Consider the following 19,575-nt stretch of genomic DNA (forward strand, 5'->3'; position numbering starts at 1 on the left):
GTGTTTTGAAAAGCTTTGAGACACACAATAGATTTCCCCCCTCTCATATTAATTAACTAGTGATTTATATGTCTACATTTTTCTAGGAGTGTACATAAACACCATTCCCACCACCCAAAGAAGCTACATGTCTACCCCTCACCACAGGGTTTTTACTTTGGTGCCCTACTTACAGTTTGGTCAGATCCTGCTTTTAGTTTCCCTTTCAGATCTTCTTACTCAACTTCTGTTGATGAGTGGGATCATCCCATACTCATCTTTATCTTTCTGACTTAGCTGACTTAATATAATTCCTTCTAGCTCTGTCCAAGATGGGTCAGAGAAGGTGGGTTCATTGTTCTTGACAGCTGCATAGTATTCCATTGTGTATATATACCACAGCTTTCTCAGCCACTCATCTGTTGTTGGAAAGTTCTTATTTTTCAATATAGACTACATGGTTGTGGTTGATAACAGTTTTTTTTTTTTTTTTTTTTTTGATAACAGTTTTCTATCTCTGGGTGGTAAAGGGAAAGTTAAGGGTTTGGGTGACGGTGCACTTGGTAAAGCAAACACAACATGATGCCCAAGAACCAGGGTTCCTACTTCCAGTCCATATCTGCAGCAGGAAAGCTTCACAAGTAGTAGAACAGTACTTCAGATGCCTCCCCACCCCTATCTACCTATCCTCTCTGTTTCTTCTTTTCCCCCTTTCAATCTCTCTCTGACTGACCCTCTATCAAGCAAAAAGGAAAAAAAAAATGTCTGCTGGGAGTAGTGGAGTCATCCTACAGGCACTGAGCCCCAAGGATAACTCAGGTGACAAAGTAGACAAATACATAAGTAATAAAAGTTAGCGTAAATTACAGCAATGAAGGAAGTGGTCAGTCCTAATCAAGTCATTACTGGATGCCCTGGGTGTGCAGATAAAGTCAATTCTTTGTTTGCGGGTCTGCAAGAGAGATCAACTGCTCTGTCAACCTTGTGAACCAGGTTTGAACCTGGTCTTCACTGCACTGCAGGAAACTTCAGTGCTGTGGTATCTTTCTCTTGCTTCTTTTCTCTCTATCTAGGAAAAAATAGCTTGGAGCAGTGAAGTTTTGGAAAAATTACAAAATAAGCTTAAGAAAAAGCTAAGAATTAGAATAACTAATATTGGGAATGGGAATAATAGTTTGAAGGCTACAGAAGAAAAAGTTGACCCCAACTGTGTCTCAGAGCACCCAAGACACTCAACTGTCAACAGGAGTACCTGGGGGATTCTTTAGAAGACAGATTTTTGCACCACAGTCCTAGATATTAAGATTCTATAAATTGGAGTTGCCCCAAGACTCTCAGACATACAATTTTGTATCACATCCTGCCATACTACCACCATACTATCATGAGCAAAGAGCACAAGTATATGTTAAACTCCATGTATCAACTGAACTGAAGAACAGCACATATACAGTAAGGGGAAAGTTCCTAATGAAATGGGAAACAAAGGCTGAGGAGACCTCAAACCCAAAGTCAAGGCATTCTGAAGGCTATTCATTCATCTCTTTTTTTAAATTTATTTATAAAAAGGAAACACAAGGCCATAGGATAAGAGGGGTACAACTCCCACCACCAGAACTCCATATCCCATTCCCTCCCCTGATAGCTTTCCTATTCTTTAACCCTCTGAGGGCATGGACCCAAGATCATTACGGGGAGCAGAAGGTGGAAGGTCTGGCTTCTGTAATTGCTTCCCAGCTGAACATGGGTGTTGAAAGGTCGATCCATACTCCAAGCCTATCTCTCTCTTTCCCTAGTAGGGTGGGTTTCTGGGGAATCAGAGTTCCAGGACACACTCCAGGTGGGGTGTCTGTCCAGGGAAGTCTGGTTGGCATCATGTTAGCATCTGGAACCTGGTGGCTGAAAAAGAGTTAAGATAGAAAGCAGAGCAAATTGTTGACTAATCATGAACCTAAAGGTTGGAATAGTTCAGATGAAGAGTTAACACATAAATCCAAACAAGTTGTTGACTAATCCTGAACGTAAAGGTTGGAGTAGTGCAAATGAAGAGTTGGGGGAGAGGGGTGGGAGCCTCCATTTTGTAGATAGTTAGTAGGCATATTTTAGTTATAGTCCAAAGGGCCTGTTACTATACTAGTTTTTTGTTTTGTTTCCCTGAGCCTGAAATCTGATATGCAGATGGATCCAAGTTATTGTCGGGGGAGATGATGTCATGGCTGGACAAAAGCTGGATCAGGGAAAAGAGTAGCTCCCAAATATGGGAAAGATGTATCAATATTGTTGACTGTAAATCCCATCAATCTGATGTGATCTAGGGCCCATATTCAGCTTAGGAGCCTTTGTGATCTCTTCATCCCTGTAGATCTGAGCTTACATTCTGTGGTCATGAGTAGGAGTGTTCCCACCTGCCCCAATATCAGGATCCGTCTTCCTCAGGTGTAGCATAGAGTGTATTGTCCATCCTCCCTTCTGAGGATGGAACATTCTCTACCGTTGTTGATCCAAGTTGAAGGCAAGGTCTTATGGGGGCCTCAGCGGGATCTGTTTTGTTTTTCCTGGTAGAGATGACCGGTAATAATGGAAAGAGGGATTTATTCGAGGTCTAGGCCCATCTTGTCTGTTTGGGAATCTCAGGACTCACCGACTAGGGCCCAGGCTGATGGTGGCCTGATAGTGACTAAAGAGTCATCATTGAAGTATGCTACAGAAGAAGGGCAAATGCTAGAAGAAGAAGAATTGAAGTATGCCAGTCTCTTGCCCTTATTAAGCTTTTGCAGTCCTTACTTTGATAAGGTTAGTTTGGGAGTAAGTGAGTGACGCATAATAGGAAATAGGTGAGGAGGGTATCTAAGTCTAAGTAGACACTATTTCATTATGAACTTCATACTGACTCACTGCAGACTATTGTGTACTTTTGTTTTCAGTTATATATTTTGCCCTAATTTATGGATACATGTGAACCTATGATCTATGTCATGGGACATAGCCTATATCTAGGTTTTGGGACTTTGTTAGGAAGTGAACCACCTGGAATGGAATTAGAGAATCCTATGAAAGGAAAGGTCTCACCGAGTACTGAGGGTGAAGGGTTGACATTCCATGCCTGAAGTCTCTGGCACAGTCTGAAGTGAAGCATATCAAGGTGGTACTCATTGCATTGATTAGGTTGGGATCAGCAGATGCGATATCATTTGGTATGAATTGAGAGAAGCATGCAGGAAAGCGAGCCACACTCTAGAGGGTCCAGGACTGGGGAAATATAGGCTCTATAGAGGAAGTGGGAGGTTCCTGCTGTCTTAGGGCTTGAGAAGGCAATAGATAGTTATTGCTATAATCACATTATTTGGCAATTGGGTCAACTCTGAAAAATCCCTTTGTTAGGATTTTCTTTATTTTACATAATATCACTATAATTTACTTTGACATTATTTGTATATAGTTGTGCTACCAGTTGCTTCTGTTCTCCCTGGTCTAAGCTTTTAATAGAGTCAACATATCGAAGACTCAGCCTGTGGTCTGTGCATTAAAATGTTTGAAACATTCAGTCATTTTTTTCCCTCTCATATTAATTAAATAGTGATTTATATGACTACAAATTATAGTAGTGTATGTAAACACCATTCCCACCACCAAAGGCTGTGTCCCATCCCATTCCCGTCCCCTACCCCCTTGGTCCCATGAAGCCGAACATCCACCCTCACCCTCAACCCAGGGTTTTTACTTTGGTGCTCTACTCCTACTCATCTCTTCTGTCTCCACTCCAGGCCTCAGGACTGTTCTTAAATTCCCTTGCTCTCTTTCTGTATATACTCACTGTACTCTATCCCAGCTATTCACAAAATGAAATAGTTTAGTAAATGTTGTGTATCCTGAGAAAGAAAAGAATGAACCTACAGAATTGTATGCTATTATTACTCTTGCAAGATAAAACAATGATGGTCATTGAGTGACTTCCTCTGGCCTTTCAATCTGAAGATAATATAAGTATTTGACTGTTCAAGACATGGTGCAAGATCCTGCAAAAGTTAACAGAAGACAGGCGTCCCTAGACCTTCTAATCATCTATTCCTCTTCTTTTCATTTTATTTCTACATAGGAGTCTCAATGATTTAGACTTCATTTTTCTTTTTCTGTTGTCCTTGGGAACAGTCTAGATATGCAACAATAGATAGATGATTAAATTAGGAGATGGTCTGAATAGATGGGGAAGAAGGCCTAAGTTCTTAGGACAATCCAATTATAAACATGCTGATTCTTTTGGCAGTTAGAGAGATACAAGTTAAAATGAGGTGAGTATTGTACCTGAAAACCTGGCAAAAACAGAAAGTTGGAGAGTAGTACACATGGAGTGTGGGGCTACAGGAGCCACACGCACTATTTATGGGAGTGTGAACCAGTATAGCCATTCTAAGACCATATGGCAATATGAAGTCAAGTTAGATATGTGACCTAGACATCCTGCTATGGCTGTGTATCCCAAAAAATTTTTACATTAGGATAATGATATTCTACATTTATGGAGAAAGTCTGAAGTAAATTGAGTGGTCTTCACTAGGAAAACAGATAGGTAATGATGTGAAAAATGTCCATCATGGACTATATATTATAATTAGAAGGAACCTTCTAGATATAGACAGTAAAATTTGACTGAATCTTATTCCTTTAGGGCCTAATAGATAAACAATAAATCGGGAGTCAGGCAGTAGCCAGCAGGTTAAGCACACATGGCGCGAAGCTCAAGGACCGGCGGAAGGATCCTGGTTCAAGCCCCCGGCTCCCCACCTGCAGGGGAGTCACTTCACAGGCAGTGAAGCAGGTCTGCAGGTGTCTATCTTTCTCTCCCTCTCTCTGACTTCCACTCCTCTCTCCATTTCTATCTGTCCTAACAATGACATCAATAACTACAACAACAATAAGAAAACAAAGGCAACAAAAAGAAAATAAATTTAAATATTTTTTTAAAAAAGAACAAATCCATAGTGACTTTGAAAAGATCACTATCCATGTATTAGACACTCATACACAGAAAACAATGACATTTTGGAAGAACATAAACAAAATTAAACTATGAACATAGTTATCTATAGGATGGGAGAGAGAGATGGAAGGACAAGTGTCAATCATAATTAATGACTCGACATAGAACATGGTCACTTTAATCCTCTTAACAAGCTTTTCTACTGTGCACATGCATGAGAAAAAAAAAAACAAAAACGTGTCCACATAGTGAAATGTCCGGTGGCTAATAAAGATAATGTTACAGATGAGTATTTAGAGATCTTGAGAAAAATCTTTGTGATTTAATACAAAGAAAATGAGCAAGCTACCGAGAATGTCTGCTATTAATTCACTTAAAAAATTACGAGATTGAGGGTGGGGCAGAATATCACTCAACTGCTCTGGTCCTCTAGTGCTAAGCATTAAACCTGGGTCCTCTGGAGTCACAGGTATGCAAGTTGTGTGCTCTAATGCTAAGTTATCTCCCTGGACCCAATACTAATGAACTTTTTGGAAAAAAAACTAAAAAAATATAAAAATTGAATGATGCAGAGACTTTCATGCCAGAGGTTTCAAAATCCCAGGTTAAATCCTCAGCACCACCAGCAGCCAGAGCTGAGCAGTACTCTGGTAATAAATAAATAAAGAAAGAAAGAAAGAAAGAAAGAAAGAAAGAAAGAAAGAAAGAAAGAATGACAGAGTAACTGGTGGAATTGCAGTGATACAAATGTTTTATTTACTTTTGTCTATGTTTCTAATTAGCCTTCTGGGACCATGCACTGTTTAATATGGAGAAAATCAGTGTTTTTAAAAAAATATTTATATATTTATTTTCCCTTTTGTTGCCCTTTTTTATTGTTGTGGTAGTTATTATTGCTGTTGTTATTGATGTCATCATTGTTGGATAGGACAGAGAGAAATGGAGAGAGGAGGGGAAGACAGAAAGGGGGAGAAAAAGACAGATACCTGCAGACCTGCTTCACCGCTTGTGAAATGACTCCCCTGCAGGTGGAGAGCCGGGGGCTTGAACCGGGGATCCTTATGCGTCCTTAAGCGTCTTTGCGCTTCGTGCCACATGCACTTAAACTATTGCACTACTGTCCAACCCCCCCCTTTTTTTTGTTTTGTTTTTTAAGGAAGTCTTTTTGTTTTTGTTTTTGCAGAAAGTGCAAGAAAACGTAGAGATCATTGCTTGTCGAAATCCACAGGCAATTAAAAACAAAACTGAATAATCTTTTCTAGGACACTTGTGTTTTCAAATGCCAGTAGTCAAACACAATCTCTATAGATCGTTGGAAGAATAGAACAGTAGGTGGAGATACAGGGCCTTCTCCAATCACAAGGAAGTGCTCTGCTGACAGATGTGAGATGAGTGTGCACAAGAACTGCCCTTTGTCTTCACAAGGGTAGGCAGGTTTCCTAGGTAAAGGATTTTTTTCTTGAGACGGGTCAGAGCTGGAGCTTATGATGATACTAGCCTGATATACAGAGACTTCGGAGCTGCAACATGCTTGCTTCAGGTCTCGCATACATCTCTTCTTTACCTCCCAGCTGCTGACAGCCATCTCCCAGTCATGCTCAATGAAACAGCAGATGAATATTTGTTAGCTTTCAGCTTTACAATATTAATAGGTTTTTTTTAAAAAAAAGAAAAAACTGTGGGGTGATAACTAGTAATCACATGCAACAAATCTTTTTTTTTTTTTTTTTTTTGTTCCCCACATCTGAGCAGACTTGGCTGGCATGTCACAGTGTACAGGGAACTTCAGTTTGGGAGCATATTCCCTTTCTGAAGTGCTTGTCTGAATCAGAGTATTGGGATTGACAATTCCATCATCTGTCTGTAAAGTTGTGAAAGACGGCAGCCTTTCTTTCATTTATATTTTTTGGAATGCATGATCTCAGAAATCAGTGAAATGCCCCTCTATGTTTTCCTATGATGAGTGGTGCTAATGATGCTAATCAAGGGTCTGAGACATCTGAACTGCTAATAAACTTGAAACTGGACAAGACTGACTGACTTCAAACATGCAAAACAAAGGAACTCAAGGCTCAACAAAGTTCTGGTCATTTCCAAAGCTCACTATGGCCATGGAAACCATGATTCTAACTTTCATTTGTTCTTTACAACGCAGTAACAGAGGGTGAGGTAGGAAGGTATCTAGTCAGACTGTTGAGGTTAAAAGTGTGGGCATTCCAGTCAGATTGCTAACTTTTGAGGCCAAGTCCTGTCAATAACTAGAATATGTAACTGCGACTTGGCTCCTTTATATTTATATGGTGAAGCAACACACAATGCAAAGGGTGACTACATGATACATATATGTAGTGTAGTTCTTGTCTCTAGTAAATATACCACAAATGGTAGTGCTACTAACATTTCCCTGCCTATTCAATTGAATTCAAAAAATACATATTCATTAATTTAATTAATTTTTTCCAGAGCACTGCTCAGCTCTAGCTTACAGTGCTGTGGGGGACTGAACCTGGGACCTGGAAGCCTCAGGCATGAGAGTCAGTTTGATACCCATTATGCTATCTCCACCACCACCACCACCACCCCCGCAAATACATATTAACATCTCCTATGTGTCTGGTCCTAGAGGCAAAAACAGGAGAGAGAGAAACAGAGTTTGATCTCCAAAGAAGATACACATATATGGGGAGATGACTCAATAGTAGAGCACAGATTTGCATGCTGTGGTCCTAGGTTCAATCTTCAGTGGTGCCTATGCTCCTCTCTCTCTTTCATATGAAATTAATATTTTAAAAAGAAGAAATACATGTGAGACACACAATTCCAAAACAACAGTGATTCCCATAAGGGAGATATGCAGGAAGTAGAAGATAGGTCCATGGACCCATCTTGCAAGGCTTCTTCCAGACACCAGATAGATAAGACCAGAAGTGAGGCTGAGATGTGGGTGGCTAGACCAGAATCAAGTGAATGTCTAAAATATTAGTCGTTATCTAAATCGTGTGTGGGCTATTGAGAGGTTTAAAGCAGTAGTAAAACAGCTTGATTTGCTTTGTAGAAACAAAGCAGAGGAGAAAGAGTTAAGAGTGAAGAGCAGGAAGTAAACTTGGAGAGACTTAAAAAGTTATTGAAGCAGAATAGTGGGCCAGATGGAGGGTAGAATATTTTGTGAAACAGGTGAAACTTGATTATTCAGACATGAAAGAAGAAAGGAGAGTTTAAACAGAAGAATATGGTTTAAAGGTAAAACAGAAAATAGTGCACCCTAAGGGAACGGGATAGAGTAGGAAATGTATATTCTCGGATATTTTGAACCTGATATTTCTATGGAGGTGCCAAGTAGTAAGGCCCATGGGTGAATGGCAAATCCTGGGAGTACAGAGGAAGGCCCACTGGCTGCAAGAACGCCCTGGGAAACTCCACTATTTGAGGGAAGAAATACTCAAAGAAGAGAAACTCTCAAAAAGGGATAAAAACAGGGGCCAGGCAGTGGCACACCCTGTTGAGTACACATGTTACAAAGCACAAGGACCCAGGTTTAAGCCCCCTATGTAGTTTTTTGTTTGTTTTCACTATAGTACTGTGCAGCTTTGGCTTATGGTGATCTAGGGGAGTGATCCTGGGGTTTTGGAACTTCAGGCATAAGAGTCTCTTTGCATAACCATAATACTATCTACCCCCTTGGTGGGGCTTTGCAAATGGTGAAACAGTGCTGCAGGTATCTCTCCTGATTTTTTCTTCATCTCCTTCTTCCCTCTCAATTTCTCTCTGCCTTTATTAAATAAATAAATAAATAAATATTTTTAAAGGGATAAAAAAAATGAGAAAAAAGTTAAAAGGAAGTTACACCAAGAAAGACTGGTTAAGGAAATGGTTTTCTTGAGCAATGTTTTGAAAAGTAGGCTTTGGGGGCCAGAAAAGTAACTCATTGGGCAGTGTAGCTGCCTTGCCATGTGCATGGCCCAGATATGAAACCCAGAATAACCACATGGGGAGTGCTACAGTGGCACTAGGGGAAAACTATGCTGTTGTGGTATCTCTACCCTCTCTTTCTGTCTCTCAAAGAAATAAAAAAATGGATAAATCAGTCAGGGAGGCTGCTCAGTTGTACTGCATGTGCACAAAGCCCTGGGATCATTTCATGGTACTGAATTTAAAATATATATGTTTATTTAATAACTATTTATTAGTAGATCATGTCACTCAACAAAGCAATCTGCAAAAATCCAATCTGCTACAAGAAAGTTGTATTAGGTAGGAGGTGATATGTACATGTGTATATAAGAAAAAAACTAACGAGTCAATTTTTCATGCTAAATTTTTATTTCAATGTTATGCAATTGCATAAGTATAAATATTTGTTCAATATACAACAATTATGACATCTATAGGGAGTCTCTTAGAGAAAATAAGACTGCAAACACTTTATTGCACAGATCCTAACAAACTTTTAAGCTGGTAAATCTATAGCTGGGATTACTACCAAGAAGCACATCTTACAATCACAGGAGACTGACCAAAGAGAACACAGGAGAATTTCTACCAGCTGATTGGAGAGGTTTACAACAACAAACAGATATTACATGGATGCAACATTTAGTACTCTTTACTCATCCAGAAATGCAAACAAAAAATATATTTGGCAAAAAAAAAAGATAGATAATACACTATACAAAATATACATAAAAATATTATCTGTAAACAAGCAGCTAGTTGTGCTTTAAAGGAAACTGGACAGGTAAAAAGCAAAGGGCTGTAAACCACGAACCACCTCCCTGATAGACCTGTCTTGATGTCTGAGTGCAGATGGACTAGGTTTTGATAAGTGCCAAACACAGATATGAGTTATAAATGTTGAGACCGCTTCTGAAACCCATTCAAGTTCTTGAAAAGATGTGTTTCATCTAGAATTTCACAAGATAGTGAAGAGGTGAGGGTGATGGTTGAAATTATGTGGAAAAAAACTGGTGCACATTGAGGAGGAGACTTTTTTTTTTTTTTTTTTTTTGTATTGTCAAGTCATTTTGCAATAAAGGAAGATCCCAAGCAGTTTGCTAAGTTATGCCTTTGTTTTTGGAGTTTATAGCCCTGGTGAATGATTTATAATCCACAGGGCTGGAAGGTAATACTGTGCTTGGGTGAATAATTTTATAGCCAAGATACTGAGTCATTCCTGAAGAAGACTGAGTGCTGCTGAACTAGTATTTGTTGGTATATTTTTTACTCTGACAAAGTAAAACCAAAAAATTCTGCTATGGGTTCCAAACATCTGAGAAATACTTATCTGTGTGTATTTTCTCTTAGTGCTTTAGTACTTATGTCAGCAAGTGCCATCTTATAGTCCAAAACAAGTCACCGGGAAAACTGCAACAAAAAACACGCCCCCCCCCCAGCAGTAAAATAATCAGACAAATTCCATATATCCCATGGTATACAAAATTTAAATAAGGCGTAGCAAAAGTAAAAAGGACAGTCACATTCAAGCACCAAATAGCTCCAACAAGTGTTTTTGTTAGAAAATGCTGCTCTTTATTAATACAGCTTTTGCATACAAATAAAGAGACTGTGCTTTGAAATGTACGGAGCTACTCAATGCATTAAAAATGAATGTGAACCCTAGGAACTTGCTAAAAAACAGCAAGCGTCATCTACAACATAAGGCCCCAGCTATGTATTAAAATGTATCTGATATCCTGATTATTTCTCAATATATATGCCATGATGCCAAAACCCAACTCCTTTCTATTTCTTAAAAAAAAAAAAAAATTCAAAACCTCTTCAAATGCCTGATGTTCACTGCTCAACTTAAGTACTAACAAATTTGTGTGTGACCAGTAACTTTCCTTTTTTCTTTATTTATTTCTTATTCAGAAGCTGGGCTGGTACAGAGCTACTAGGAAAACATGTGCTTCTTCTTAGACTTGCGTCTCACAGCATAAAGGCCTGAGTTTTAAGAGCATGAAAAGAAGGAAAAACCAAGAAACCAGAAATAAAGTTCACTTGTGTTGAGAACTCCGGCTCTACCGAGGGTGAAGACCAACTCACACACACACACACACACACACACACACACACACACACACACACACACACACACACCTATAGACAAGGACAATTGGCCTTAGAGATAGCTGGACCCAGGACCAAGACGTCCATTACGATGACTATAAAAGGGTAATGGCTAGCTCTGTCTGTTCTGGCCATTCCGAATGGAAAAGGATTCCAAATACAGTGATTAGAGAAGTTGTTGCTTCAGCTCTGGAGAGAAAGGTAGAGAGATACAGTACTATTACAGTACTAAAAAAAAAAAAAACTACATTAAAAAAAACAAAAAACCTCACAATCTTCTATAGTGACAGCTTTCTTTCTTCTTTAGCTCTACATAGAATACCTGAACTCATAAAATTGTAGCCTTGAAATAGCTTCAAACCACAGACCAAAACATGTGGGTGGATATGTTATATACATGAAGGTGGGTGCACCTATACCTTTACACACACCTAGCTTGAGCCATTTTACTTCATTACTATCTTGTGATAAGTGATAAAGCAAGAGATCTCCGTTAAGGAGAAACAAAAAACAAAAAATAAACAAGGCAATCAGCAGCAAGTTAAAAGACTCTACATCCAAAACCAAACACATCGCTAGTTATTTACAGAGAAATATCTTTCTCCTCAACAACCCTCAACTGTAAAGGTAATTCTTTCTTTTTTCCTTTTTCTTTCTTTCCTTTTTTTTTTTTTTTTGTACAAACACTATCTGGTAACAGTTTTACCGGTTACAATTGGGAAGGCATTTGGAAGAAGGTCCTCTCTTTCTGCATTTTCTTTCTCTTTTCTTCCCCAATGAGGCTCCAGGCTCTGCCTGGTAGACATTCCCACACAGTGCTGGTTTTGAAAGGTAGTCAAGACAGTTACACATTCAGGTTGGGTCTCCCCAGTCCCTCTCTGGGACCTATCCCATTAAGAGGTCTTTTTGTGAGGACTGCTACGCAAACTCTCTTTCCCCCGCCTCTGCCGAACTACAAAATCCTTCTCAGAAGAAAAGGCAATGGGGCGGTCAGTGCTTGGAGCTGGGGACAGCTTGGTGACTTCTCTGACCACACTCTGTTTCTTAGTCTGAGGAGGCTGGGCTGGGCCAGGCTCTTTCCCTTTGGTTTCTCCTATGGTGGCAGTGACTGAGAAGGCCCTATCCCGGTAGCCAGCTGCCCCTGCTGCATTTGGGTTAGGATGGTGTGGCTCCACAGTGGAGCTCCGGAAGGTTGGTAAAGAGTCACTCTTAGTCATTTGGGTCTTGCCATCCCCCCCAGGTAGGGACTTCCTATGGTCCCTGTGGCTGGGGGCGGAGGGCTCAGTTCCATTGGCCTTTGCAAAAGAGGAGTCGTTGCTAGCTGCAGAGGCTTCTCGAACTCCTGGTCTAGCTTCAGGAAAGCTGGAGGAACAGCTCAGGGACTTCTCCGGGAGGGCAGTGGATCGCAAAGAATTCTGCCCAGTGGCTGAGGGGGATCTTTTCATGCCACTGGGCTTGCCTGCCTCTGTCAGAGGCTTCTGGGGACTCGGGCCCTTCCCTTTGGCTTCTGGAAAGCTCTTTCCAGCTGCCATTGCTGACTTCTCTGCACCCTGCATCCAGGCCTCTCTGTGGGCCTGGGAAGAGCTGGCCTCCAGTGTTCCTCGGTCAGCTGGAAGGTAAAGTGCTTCTGAGCATTTCTTCCCTTCACACTTCCGGTCTGTGGTGGTTGCCTGTTGAGTTGGGCTCTTGTCTGTCTGCTTGCACAGAGTGGAGCAATCTTTCACAGTGGATGGTTTAGAGTGCTTTGGAGACATGCTCTGCTTTTCACTGCCAGTGGGAACCTTCTGGTCTACCAACTCACTGGGCCCTGGGTTCCCCTGCCTTGGCAGATATGCAGGCTTCTCTAGCACCTCCAGGGCACGCCCGCCACTGGGGGCTTTTGGCTTGGTGTCTACAGGACTCCTTTCAATGTGCAGGGATGCCAAGGGTTCATTTCCTCCCTGGCTGGCTGTATCACTGGCCACTTTCTGGGGGTCTGGGGTGGCAGGAAAGGCATCCTGCAAACCCTTACTGCTACCCTTTGCCTCTCGGCTGGTGCCACCAAGGGGCTGAATGCCAGGCTCTTTGCCCATGGTGATTCCAACATTCACCTTCTGGGAAAAAAGGGGCCTGTCTGGGTGCTTTGACTTTGGAGGGACAGCATCATGGCCAGACTTGGGTTTGTGATTGCTGCTTTCGCCATGCACAGCAGCAGGTCTAGCTGGGTCCTGGAGGCCTGGGCGAGGCTCAGCAGTGCAGGGCTTGCTTCCTGGCTCTCGATCAGCAGAGTGGCTCAGGGAGGTGCAAGACTGTGGAGAGGTCAGGTTTGCTGCTTCTTTGGTGACAGGTGGGGGCTGATAGCTGCTGCTGAGGTTCCTTTGGAGAGGCTGCTCCTTCTTTTCTGGCTCCTTAGGGCCATCTTTCTGCAAAGATGGGAAACCAGGGAGTTTCTCATTCTTCCCAACCTCAGTCATGGCTGTCATCAGAGACCGTCTGGCTGGAGGGGCTTCCTGCTTTACCTCCAGGTTACTTCTCCCCTTGCCCAGCCCTTGCTCTCCAGGAGCACTCACTACATACAAGGAGGAGTCTTCTCTGGCCAGCAGCCTCACCTCATTTTGGCCATCTCTGAGGTTTGTTTTCCCACAAGACCTCCACACTTTCTCTGTAGCCTGAGTCTGCATGCAAGAGTCTGGGCGGGTCCTTCCTATTGAGGGAAGGTTTTTGGAGTTGTCACTGGTTTTAGCAGTTTCTGGAGGATACAGTTCTACGGAGGTGTCTCTGCAGCCCTCAACCCTCAGAGCAGAGCGTTCACTTTTGGCTGTGGAAGAAGCCCTCTCAGAAGACTCCCTCAGGCCTGGCTTCTCCCTGGAGCGAGCACCTTCAGGTGGGAGTCGGTCATGAGATCTGGCCAGGTCAGTGCCCTGCAGGCTGTGCCCCAGGAAGGTTGGGACCTTAGTGTCAGGGCTGTGTTCATGGTGTTTGCTGAGGCCACCCTCCCTCTGTTGGGAATCACTCTCTGTGACTGTCATTGGGCTCTTGGCAGCATGAGAAACTTTCCTGTCCCTCTTTAGCTCTAGGTCAGGCAGGGGAGCAGCTGGTGAATTCTGGAGACCCCGGCTGGGTGGCTGGAACCGGGGCTCAAGCAAATAGGATTTAGTTACCTTAAAGCTGGCAGGGGAAGTTTCTCTCTGACCTGCAGTTTCACCCTTCTTCACCCCACAGCCAGGGAGGGCTGATGACACTGAGGGTCCCATGTCACTGCCTGGGCTGGGACTCTGGAGGGGCTCTGGTGAAAGTGGCTCTAATTTGGAGGCCTGCGGTCCAGACAGTAAAGCAATGTCCAAAGTGCCCTCGATTGGTTTCAGACATGACACAGACCTACCTTCCAGCTTGTACTCAGAGGGGCTTTTCCGGGCAGGTGACTCAGGAGCAACCAAGCCTGGCTTCTCAACTCCACTGTCTACACGGGCTGTCAAGGCCGTCTTCAAAGGGGCAAAAGAGATGGCACCCATCTGGGTTGCAAGAGCACTGTTGATGAAAACTCTGTTGTCAGAGGTAGCTGGGGTCTCTGGCTGGCCTCCCCCAAGCCGTACTGAGCTCCCAGGCAAGCCTTCATGGGCACTAGATGGTACCTTGGGCTTCAGCACAAGGCTGTGGCTTTCATCTTTGTCTTCGAGAGACATTTTCTTTCTGAGGTAATCAATGTTGGCCAGTTTGCTGTCTAACTTCTCACAGTGGAAACATTCCTTGGACTGGGAGTTCTTCTCTGTACTGTCACCTTTCCCAGAGGAGGACCGGTCAGGAAGGTGGCAGACAGCTTCTTGGATGATGCCAGGAGTGGGGGTTCGCTTGAAATCACAGGTGCCTTGGCTGTGCTCACTGGGTCTATCTGATGTCATACCCTCATGGGCCCTTGTGCTGGCCTGCTTGTGAAGAGCATCCTTCAATAAACTGCCCAGGGACTGGGATTCTGAAGTGGCTGCTTTGTTTTCAAAATGACTTGATCTTTCTAAAGCCTTGGCGTACATTTTCTTCTCTCTCTCTTCCAACCTAAAGGTGGGAAGGTTTTCCAAATCACTTCCAAGTGCATGGGATTTCTGGTGGGGTTCCTGTTTCTCAGAGACCTCATCTGGTTTCTTCATCACCACTTTGGCCTTCAGCTTCTCTCGGTCCAGGTCATCCACTGATTCCTGCCTTCCCAGTTTTCGGGAGACAGGGCGCTTCAGGCAGCCCTGCTCCACAGGCCTGGCCCGGCTCAGGGAGGGTGTGTCACACACATTCTCCTCTAGGCTCTGCAGTGTCACATCCCGTTGGGACTGTTCTCGCTGCACCTCCTCCTGTGTCACCTCTAGACTATGCTTTCGGGCACACAGGTGCTTCTTATCACTGCCATAGGAGGGGGATAGCTTCTCCTCTGACTGCACACGCTTGAGCAGTGGAGATCTTGGGGGTTCTGCGCTTTTGGGTCTCACAATGTGTCTAACAATGGTGGGAGGGGAATGCATTTTGCTGGGAAAAGCCTGAACGATTTTGGCATTGCCAAGTGAATGTCCCAGCAGAGGGGATGGAGAGCGCTGAGGGGAGGTGGGCTGTGGGGTGGGAGAGGGCGTCCGGGCCAGTGGAGAGAGTGGGATGTTGCCGGCTGACTTCCGTCTTCCTGAGCGGTACCTCTGCCCACCAAGTTTGGGGGCCAGGCCGTGGAGAGTGCTGGGTCGAATGTGTCCAGATCCTGCTGGGGAATTGGGGGCACTAGAACTTGGGGAGCTGCTCTGGGAGGAGTTAGTGCCTGTGGGTGGGAAACAGAACATGATGAACCAAAAAAAAAAAAAAGCAAACCTTCCTTTTATCTACCCATGCTGCTAGCTGAAATTGCTTTAGGTCAAGTCTGGTCAGGCCAAGATCAGCAAATTGTGTGATCACCTGTCAAACAAACCAATGCTTTTCACATAAGCTCCCCTCCCACACCAAGGTTTAAGCCAGGACTTTCTGTCTCATGTACATGGTCCTATCTTCTGACAGTATGATCCATCTTATGACTGCTCCCACCCCCTTACCCCCACCCCACCCCGGCATTTACATCCTCTCCTCTTACTCAGAAGGAACTAGCTTCCTGGAGTTCAGGATCTCAGATGGTGACCTGACCTCCTATCAGCTCTCTCTTGCCCTCTAAGCCACTCACTCACCAGACGGGAAGTCAGGGGTGGAGCGGTAGCTGGGTGTTGGAGAGCGAGGAGACAAGCTGTGAGTGGGGGATCCCGGGAGGCTCTCCCCAGATGACAGGGATCGGTTCAAGCAGGAGAAACTTCGGCTGGTGTGGAGCAAAGGAGAAGGCTGCTTGGCTAGCTTTTTGAAAAGGGATCTCCTCCTGGGGTGGAGAGAGGAGAAAATTGATGAGCTCCTTCAGGCAGAACCAATCCTGCTTTCCCCAGCACCTGTGCCCTTCAGCTCCCAGAGTCTGTAATGGCAAGACAGGGCCTGTTCAAGAGTAAGTGCCAAAGGTGTTTCTATGTCCAAAGGTGTTTCTATGACTTAGAAAGGAATCTAAACCTTTGACAGTACAAAATGAAGGTTTTCTTTTCTTAATTCCAAACACTATGAGAATAGCTGAAGAAGGTAGGACAATAAAAAATACATTTATATATATATCTCCAGTTATTTACTTGTCAGGTGTACGAAGTGGGTATTGTTTGTCTGAAAGCATTTGAGTATATATCCCCAGATATACTGACACAATTTAATTAAGAGCAAATACAAATTAGATATCTGGAAGGAAAACCAGCATCCTAATGGTGATTCAGGGCATGGACTTTATCTATGAGGGGCAGTTAGCTGTGCTCACTACACTGTAACTTCTTGAATGTTACTAAGGATAATGTGGGCTTCGCATTTACATAGAGAAACCAAGAAAAAGGTGAACTGAAGCTTATCATATCAGTGGGGCAGCAGGCACCACACAGTAAGAGAAGCAAATGTGTATTTAGAGCTCAATGAGCACATCTTAAAGGGGAAAACACAGCTGCAGACGGTTATTAGTGCAGGTGGCAGGATGAGCTCCCCTTTACCAACTTGCAAACCCAGTTCATCCCCCAGTGAGCACAAGCAAAAGGTTTAAACATTGTTTCCCCTTGCAATGGTGTGTGACTCAGAGGACATGCAAAACTCATAACGAGCACACGGTTAAAACATCTCAGTGTGTGTGTGCTTACTTTTAATCAATGTAATAAATGTACTCAGATACTTGAATTGAAAAGTCCAAGTTTTATAAACTTGATAGGAAAAACAGTAACCTCTATTCTGCTAAAAAGATCACTCCTTAGAGGAACTACTTTCTACTTTCTATTCTCTAGCTGTTTCCCCACTCATTTATCTGAATATGTAAAAAAAAAAAAGTTGCACACACTAGTATTTTTGAGCTTTACAAAATTATTGATTGATTTCCTAATACAAACGATGAAAATTGAGCTCTTACATAATCCCTTTTCTTTTTTTAAAAGTTTTGTTTCTTATTTATTGGATAGAAACAGTCAGAAATTGAGAAGGAAGGGGGAATTAGAGAGGGAGAGAGACAGAAAGGCACCTGCAGCCCTGCTACACCACTAGTAAAGCTTTCTCCCTGCAGGTGGGGACCAGGGGCTTGAACCTGGGACCTTGCACATTGTAACATGTGCACTCAACCAGATGTACCACCACCCAGCCCTTTACACAATCCCTTTCTACCTTCAAATTAAATATACTTCCTTTTATTTTAAGTCCTCACAATTGGACTAGACCAAAAGAACTGTTAGAAACAGACTGTTTTATTTATTTTTATTTTATAAATACTGTTCATTATCAAGTCCTAAGAAGCATAACTGTATTTCTTTTCTTGCATAATTTTGTCTTTTCTGGAACTAATAACCACTCCTTTATCATGTGCTTATTTTTCTTAATTTCCATTGCTAAAAATCTTGATATGATCAGATGCATCAGATTCAAGAGGGTAAAGGAGAATTGCAGTGTTTTGATTCAGGCAGCATATCTGGGCAATTGCTGGCAAGAAAAAGTCCTTGCTAGAAACATAAGCACACACTGTGCCAGTATCTACAAAGAGCACAAGAAAATGTCCATGGTATGGCCCAGATGGTGCGCGCGCGCGTGCGCGCGCGGGCGCGCGCGCGCGCGCGCACACACACACACACACACACACACACACACACACACACACACACACACATTTTCAGTTGTATGTAAATTGAGTTGTTAGATTTTCAGTTAGCAAAACAAAGCCCTTGTATTCCCATAATTTTTATTCCCATACTTTAAACACATAGATATCTTGAAAAATTTGACATTAAAAACTTAGCAACCACTTGTTTTCAGATAGTGTAATGATGACTATTAAATGTAGATTTAATGTTAAAATATATCTCAATCTCAGGTTCCTCAAATGTGACTAAAATGAAATGAAGTCTAGAGGTTTGAAAAAAATGTCAGGGGGAGGGGGGTTCAGGGTACTCACACATGGGAAAAGCAATGTAAAGCTTACTAAAATGTGAACATGCATATTTCCACTATGAAAAATAATGCTAGAATAAACATGAACTTAACTGTGCATAGATATGTGAACTGTAACATAAAATTTCTCACAAGGAAATGGATCTTTGTCACATATAAGCATTTCAGTTAAGGAAGGCATGACCTTCTTTCAATGTGGAAAGACAACAAACTCACAAAGAATAAACTAACCTTTCTAGACTTTCTTTCTTCTTTGATTTCTTGCTCCGCCTCACCATCCGGCTCTTATAACTGTTTCTCCTGGCTGGTCCTGTTTTGATTGATGTGTTTTCAAACGGGGTAGTAGTGATTGACACCTTATTTCCACTCTAAAATAAAAAGAGAAAAAAAAATGTGGGTGCTACTACAGGGAAATTTTGTGATGACACCAAATTGGAACAGAGATAGGCGATTAAAAGACACACAGATATAAAATACTGCCATTTCTATATAAACTTTCAAGTGGTAGAAATCCAGACATAATACAAATGGATGGGAAATGTGAAGTTTCCCTAAGAGGGTGTGCACTAATATCCACAGATCTGAGCTCAAATCCAAGTCTGATGAACTTGAGTCACTTCGCCATCAATTACCTCGAATTCTTAGAGTATGGAAGCTGGCACTAGAATCGTATTTATCTCATGGAAGCTCATCTGAGGATGAAACGGGATGGAGTTTGTAATGCCTGTGCAGCACCAAGTATGACACATGGAAAGGGCTCCATAAATAACAGTTATCTTCATCCATATGTATTAAGTATAAATGTGCCACAGAGGCTGTCTTCTCTTGGCTCATTTATTTTCCCTTTTTCTTCCCCCTCCTTTTTATAAAAGTTTTTTCCTTTGACCTAGAAATCATAGGGTAGCAAAACTGAATGAGATTTTTATTTTTAATTATTTTAAAAGGTTCCTTTTCTAGCTCTGTAAAACCTGTCAACTTGCAGCACTGGAAAGTTGATACCTATAAGTATGGAATTGTGTTTCTGTAGCCAGGTCACAGGTGGCTTGAATAACTTAGGTGGGGTTCTGTTCACTTTCACT

The 19,575-nt window shown here is 42.5% G+C and overlaps 1 protein-coding gene across 10 annotated transcripts in view; it reads right to left on the reverse strand.

Moving 5' to 3' along the window:
* Positions 1-9,258: 9,258 nt before the first annotated feature.
* Positions 9,259-19,575, reverse strand: part of MAST4 (microtubule associated serine/threonine kinase family member 4) — a 724,287-nt gene continuing 713,970 nt past the window's right edge. For all 10 annotated transcript variants that reach the window (XM_060191259.1, XM_016188336.2, XM_060191258.1 and 7 more), the window contains 3 exons: positions 18,728-18,864; positions 16,186-16,367; positions 9,259-15,788 (listed from right to left, as the gene is read on the reverse strand). In XM_060191259.1, coding sequence (XP_060047242.1) covers positions 11,917-15,788; positions 16,186-16,367; positions 18,728-18,864 — 4,191 coding nt within the window. In that variant the 3' untranslated portion in view covers positions 9,259-11,916. The remainder of the gene's footprint in view (positions 15,789-16,185; positions 16,368-18,727; positions 18,865-19,575) is intronic.

Source organism: Erinaceus europaeus, chromosome 5 (genome assembly GCF_950295315.1).
Source record: "Erinaceus europaeus chromosome 5, mEriEur2.1, whole genome shotgun sequence".
Lineage (NCBI taxonomy): Eukaryota > Metazoa > Chordata > Mammalia > Eulipotyphla > Erinaceidae > Erinaceus > Erinaceus europaeus.